The sequence below is a fragment of the Acanthisitta chloris genome, unplaced genomic scaffold (genome assembly GCF_000695815.1).
Source record: "Acanthisitta chloris isolate BGI_N310 unplaced genomic scaffold, ASM69581v1 scaffold4103, whole genome shotgun sequence".
Lineage (NCBI taxonomy): Eukaryota > Metazoa > Chordata > Aves > Passeriformes > Acanthisittidae > Acanthisitta > Acanthisitta chloris.
Genome location: NW_008663070.1, coordinates 9,440 through 16,364, shown reverse-complemented (window position 1 = coordinate 16,364; position 6,925 = coordinate 9,440). Strand labels below are relative to the sequence as shown.

Genomic DNA, 6,925 nt, shown 5'->3' with positions numbered 1-6,925 from the left:
AAAGTGCATAATTCAGATAAAAACTGCTACTTGATGAGATTACTAGTTTTGCTCCAAAAACGTAGTATTCATAAAATGTTGTAAACCATCTCATCGCTGCTCTTAAAAATTTAAAAGACTGTCCAGTTTCTTCAAGTAACTCAGATGTAATAACAACTTATTTTCAGCATCCAGATTTTCCATTACTCGTATCATTGTTATTTGCAGTTGGGCTATAACAAGAAAGTTGTTTATCCTTTTTTCTACTATTGTTTCTTAATATCAGTATCAAGGGTAGAACTAATTATTTCTACTTCAGAAGTTTGGAGTCAGATTTTAAAATCTGAACTAGCCACCACAGTTTCTTCATAGTCCAGAAAGAGACAGCTAAGCTCTGACTACTGATTCAGCTGATCCTAAGACAGCTGGGAAACACTGGCATCATCTCTGCACAGACTATAAAGAATAACTTCTAAGACTGTATGCTTCAAGCTCAATCATCCCAGACAGCCTAGAAGTCATACTCCTGTAATTAACATTAGTGAAGTCACAAAACTTTTAAAAAGCCCAGTTCATTTTTTTCTGATACATTCAGGCATACAGTACTAACAACAAAAACCTCTAGTCAGATTAATTTTTGTACACAGGAAGAAAACTCAAATGAACTACAAAAATTGCTGGGGTTATTTTTACCTTTTGCTTGCTATTTACACATGATGTAACATCTAAATATTACAGTGGCTTTTAAAATCTGCATGCCAATCCACAAATTTAAAAGGAAAATTATGAACATCATTTGTTCTTAAAACAAGTACAAAAAGACAATGTATTTGGACTTAGTCAATTGCTCTATTTATTTTCAGGTCTTCGACAATTGATTATGATACCAGCAAGTTTTTCACTGCATTACTCTGTTGTCAAGCTCTTTAGTACTTAAATTATATCTAGAACCCATAAAGGCAGTTTAAGAAATCTTTTAGGTAAATACAATGAAACAAACCAACCTGGGAGAGTTTTTCATTAGCAGCCTTCATTTCCATGTATTTAGCTTGATCTTCCTGCGACATGTCTTTCATTATATCATCTGCTATACCCTTTTCACGTTCAATATCTTCTTCTACAGCTTGAATTAACTTTTCTGTGCTGTAAAAATAGAATGTTTGCATAACTTTTACCAGCTGATGTTTATTTTAAGCTCTCATTTCAAATTCTGGTATTTCTTCAGCCTCACTCAAGTGCTCCTGTAAGACAAAAACTTGATGCTCTAAACAAAAGGAGTTACCAACTTGCATCTACTCTTTGTGGAGCTGGATTAGCTATATATAAACACTTTGCCCTTACAATATCCACAGAGTTTTCCAACACTCCCACCCTGTCTAACTGCATAGGCCCCAACACTGGCAAAAGTATACTACTCCCTCTCAGTTGCTCTTAATCAGTGAATTTTTGGAGTAACAACAAGCAGTTTGAAATAAAGAAGCTGGTATGTGGTTTGTGAATGCACATAGAGAAAACATGTTATATAGACAGCAGGACTTGATGGTACTGGATGATGACAAAAACATTACTTTCTTTTTGCAATAAATGGTTGGATTTCTTAAGAGGGCAGGTTTGGAGTCTTAAGCAGTGTAAAGCTTTTAAACCACACAATAACTAAGAAATCAGACATTTCTGACATTCTTGATTCATTACTTTAATCTGGTTAGGAAATTACTAGGCTGCAAATATAAAAACTTTACCATGGAAGCTATAGTGAGCTACAAGCAACTGTCTTAGCAAATTCAAGGAAGGCACAAACAACATTCTTACTGTTTCATATTAAGTCTAGGAATTTCTATGAAATTCCTGAAAGCTAGAGAGTCAATTTGAGAACACAGCAAAAGATAACGGAAATTAAGAAAAAGTCCTAAAACCCTCAAGGGTATACCTTCCTTCCCTTCACTGGTCATGAAAGATTGCTTAAATCGTTAGCTTGTTTCCTGAGTGACTTCTGCTGTTAAGAATGACAAAATCAGCTGAATACCTTCCTTCAGAACTGTTTTTTGTTCTCTTTTTCATTAACTCTTTCTGAGCTGCAAGATGCCTAAAGTTGTAAATTGTGTAACTGACACTATCAGATCAAAGACTGCAGCCAAGAATGTCCTCAGGCTTAAGAGATGACAAAAAATATTGGAACTGCACAATGATAATCTCAGGGTAAGGGGATAATGAAAATATAATAGAAGCAGAGTAGAATTGATGTTGGAATGGACTTCTGATGGTTGGTCCAGCCTGTGCACTAAGTATGGTCACCTGGAGCAGGTTGTCAATGCCTTGTTCTGGCAAGTTTTCATGATCTTGAAGGATGGAGACCACACAGTCTGTTTAGGCAATGTTTTGATGCTTGTCCACCCTTAAGTAAAAAGAGCTTTACCTTATGTTTAAATGGAATTTTCTGTTCTCCAGTTTGTGGCCATTGCTCCTTGTCCTGCCCATAGGCATCACTGAGAGCAGCTCCATTTTCTTTACCCCTGCCCATCAGGTATTTATTTTGATAAAATACCCACTAAGCCTTCTTTTCTAGAGATTAGATAACCATGAGGAATTTTTCAAAAGAGGTTAGAAATTCAAAAGTTCAACCACTTCCAACTGTCTTCAAGATAGATCTATAATCTTCACAAATCTGAGGATGTTGAGTAGAAATTCTGTCAGGTTAGCAGCTTGTGCTGCAAAGATGCTTTGGACCTTGATGATGATGAAACAAATCAAAGTGATCTTCTCCCATTTTATGCGGCAAATGTGGAATGCATTGTGACTGTCCAACCAACTGAATGGTTATAACATGACATTAAATTGAACACCCTTTGAGAGCAAAAACAATTTGTTCAGACACAGTCCAAAGAATGAGGCCCTCACTGCAAGTACACTAGTTTATGAAAGGATAATTATGTTTCATGTGGTAGTGGAAAGGAGTTATTTTTTAAGTGCAGCGGGTGATTCATGGCTGAGTTATGCAACATGTTTGTTTTGTGGGATTGACAGGCGCAGGGTGGGATGATAGACAACAGCATTTTGCATAGAATCATCAAGGTTGGAAGGGACCTTTAAGATCAAGTCCAACTGACCACTGCAACTCCCAAACCACGAAACCACATCACACAGTGCCGGATCCTGACACCTTTTAAACAGTTCCAGGGATGGTAATTCACCACCTTCCTGAGCAACCTATTTCAGCGCCTGATCACCCTAACATTGGAAAATTATTTTCTAGTATCTAACCCCTGATTCAGCTTAAGGCCATTTCCTCTAGACCTCTAACTGAAGGCGTGGCAGAATAGACCAGAGCCGACCACACTACAACTTCCTTACAGGTAGCTGTAGAGAGCAATGAGATCACCGCTGAGCCTTCTCCTAAGCTCTATTCTGAGCCTGTTCCTAAGATACAAAGAGTAGTTTGATTCAAGACCCTCTGGAAGGCATAGAACTAGGGGGTGGCAAGGAGCTTTCTTTATTGGATGCTCTTCATGCCCCAATCTGGGCTAATGAAAGCTGCTCCAAGGTCTCAGAAGTGACAGTTGCTCTTAAATCAAGCCCAGCTGAAGACATGAAAGAAGAAAACCAGAAACTGCAATGGAGAATTCAAGAAAATGTTAAGGTCGTTGACTTCCAGAAGAAATCTGATGCAATATCAGCAACGGCTGTCACTAAAACACCATTCACTACCACAAGTAATTTGAAGACTACAGATGGATGTGTACCAGGGATGAAGCCTGGAAAAACTGCAGAATGTTCTGAGATATTAAGCAAAAAACCAAAGTGGTAATAACATCAGAGGGATAGTGAAGTAAAATGATTTCTGAAGCTACATGTTTGACAGGAATGGAGAAGAAAAGAAGGAACGGAGACTGAAGTTCAATTGTGTGCACTGGATAGAAAGAGCACTTATGCAAGAAAAAATGCATTGGGACACAGTGTTTGTGTATCTAGAGATATACTCTTAAATAAGAGCAGGTATGATTTGTTTTTAGAATTCCTTCCTGAAATACAACCCTTATAACAGCTGTCCTTACAGTGCTTGTAATTCTTTGTAAATAATGAGCTTTGTGTATCACACCCTGCAGCTCCTCCTCTGATGATGTTTCCAAAACACAAGAATTAACAAAGATTTAACTAAGTACTAGAGATTTTTACTTCAAAATGCAAATATCTTGAAATTTTCTTCATTTGATGAACGATCATATAAAAAAATGCAAGTCCTTTTCTGTCTCCAGCATTTCTTTAATTGATTATAACTCAACTTACTTGTAAATTACCTGTGGCATTTTAACTCAGTGCTTCCTATATGATCTGGAACTTGACAGTTCAGCATACTACTATTAGACTTTTCCATTGGCTGCAGAGCCAATTAAACCCAAGATGATTATAAGAAGTTGCTCAACTTAGTCAATCTTTTGCTAAGGATTTTCTAGGTTTATTATTTTTTTACACTGCCTGGTTATTCAACAGGTACAAAGGTTGAAGAAAAACAAAGTGCTGTTTCACCATGTTATTTCTTGTCAGTGCATTGAAAGACCTACACATGTGTAGATATGCTGCCTCTAAGAAGCAACAGAAAGGTAAGACACTGGGCACATATAATTCAAAATTCAGGCAATGATTTATTAGTATAACTTTGTTGCTAGACTGGAAACATACATCTCAAGGTATATTAAAACTTCAGGAATTACTGTGAACCTTGGACATGTCAAGTTGTGAAGTAAATTGTACTTCATTAGAAAGCTGGGGAATAACCTCTGAAAAATCAGACCACCTGATTATATAAATTCCATTACCCCCCCAGAAAAACCAAAGGAATTACAAGAAAATCTTCAAAGTTCTTGAGGAAAATTTTTATGAAAGTACTTCTAATTACAAAGAAATGTCAAGGTATTATCGATGTATTGCCAGGCTGTATTTCTTTCAAAGCAATCAGTTTAAACAGGAATTCTTATAGTCTGGTTCCAGTAAAAAGCTAAACTGTCACTAAAATTACAGACGCTGTCCTGTCCTATCGATTATACAGGTTCATGCACACACAATGCAGGAAATCACATCCATAAGAAACACCCTAACTTCTCAGTAGAAACTAAAGTAAAAGATAGGAACTATGTTTTGGACATATTTCCTATTACTTGACAATTCCACATTGGCTGCTGCTGCTAGCATGGCTTGTTCCTGACATTGGGGATGGCTAAATGGCAAAGAAGTTTATGAACTCTTTTTGGTTTTAAATTTCCAACAGAAGTAGAAATACACAGTGGATCAGGGCAGAAAAAGTGGCATTTATTGTCCTCTTCTTTACAAGAAGTTAATAAGTTTCCAGGCTGATACACTTAGGGGAATAAGGTCAATTGTCACATGCAAATGTATAGAAGCTATCAAGTAGACGTGACCAATTTGTTCTATGACCTCATCTATTTCACTCTGATCAGCAGAGACCTCCTGGCACTCTTTTTGAGGACTGGTGAAGTTTTTTTAAATTTGAATGGCTGCCTATATTTAGCACTGTTTGTGCAATTACTCTTCCTTATGGACTTTCCCCCACTATTCTCTGTTAAATTCAGTGAATACTCTCTACAGCTCAACATACAGTAGGCACTTTAAACAAGTACCTTTACCTTTGGCATGTTTTTTACTCTGGAAGATAGAAATCTGGGAAGGAGATACTGAGATTCACTTTTCAGATGCTTAACAAAAATGTAAAAATCAAAGGTTAATCTACTTATTACATAACATTTTAATTCAAGTGTGGCATAAACAGGGAGTGATTTAACATCTGACAGACATGGTTTAACATTCCTGTTCAGAATGGCTAGATCCTGCAAATAATGCCTAACTCAAAGGGAATGAGTGAGTGACAATTTCTTTGAGAGACATTAATGACACAGTAAATACCATCTGTAGGAACTTCCTTGACTTTCAAAAAATAAAGCTCAAAGCTGTAAAAAAACTTCATTGCAAGAGATTAAACTATCTTTACTTAGACCCAAAGATCAGACTAACAGCTATACATACCTTCATAGCACAGACGTCCAGGTTTATGTCATACAATGTTACATTATGGACAATAAAGAGAATAAAAGACTGACCTACTAAGAAAAAACTAATAAAAATGCTTAATAACTTATGTAGGAACATTAAAAAAATCCAACTGGATAAACCAACACTCCATCTAGTACAGTATTGTGCCTCTGTCAGTGCCAACAAGAGAAATTATTTAGGAAGAGCATGCAAGCCTGAATACTTTCTACAGTTTACTCCTACCATAGTCTTCCAGTACCCATAATTGCTTTAACAGGGATATCAACGAGTACAGCCCTGCCTGTTTGCTTTATACACTTATGAAACTTTTGTCTATTAACTTGTCTAACCAATCTCTTTTCTATTTGCTGATAGTCTGCTCACTGCATTTTAGGTTTGGCTCAATGAAGTGAAAGCTGAATTCATTAATTATTATAACCTCTGTTTTTCCACTTAATTTTGCATTTCAAAGTATTTATGAAGAACAAAATTTGTTAAATTATTGAAATAACTGCATCTATTAATTTGTTAAACTTCCACTACAGAAGACACTGATATTCTGGTCTTGGTATACAGAAATGTTGTTTTTCACTAGGCTCTAAACATGAAACTCTCTTGGCTTGTGATCTGGGCTGGAACACTATTTATGAATCCAGTCACTGCTGACTGCAACATTACTTCCCAAACTGTAAGTTTTATATGGATGTGAATTACCCTTATTTTTGAAGGATACCCTTGAAACAGAAGGCATTTAAGAAAATGATTTTGTAAACATAACATTCCCAAAGAAAGAAGAACAAAAAGACAGATAAGAAGTGGTTTTCTGTGAAACGGGCAATTAGCTGATGGCAGCCATTTTAAGTGGGTGAATAACACTGAAACATATTTAAGATGGTTTTATATCTTC

At 36.3% G+C, this 6,925-nt stretch overlaps 1 protein-coding gene across 1 annotated transcript in view; it reads right to left on the bottom strand.

Annotated features, from left to right (window-relative positions):
* Positions 1–6,925, bottom strand: part of LOC103798559 (intraflagellar transport protein 74 homolog) — a gene marked incomplete at its 3' end in the record, with an annotated part of 16,882 nt that overhangs the window by 977 nt on the left and 8,980 nt on the right. Inside the window, exon 8 of the mRNA XM_009070832.1 lies at positions 984–1,122. Within this exon, the coding sequence (XP_009069080.1) occupies positions 984–1,122 (139 nt within the window). The remainder of the gene's footprint in view (positions 1–983; positions 1,123–6,925) is intronic.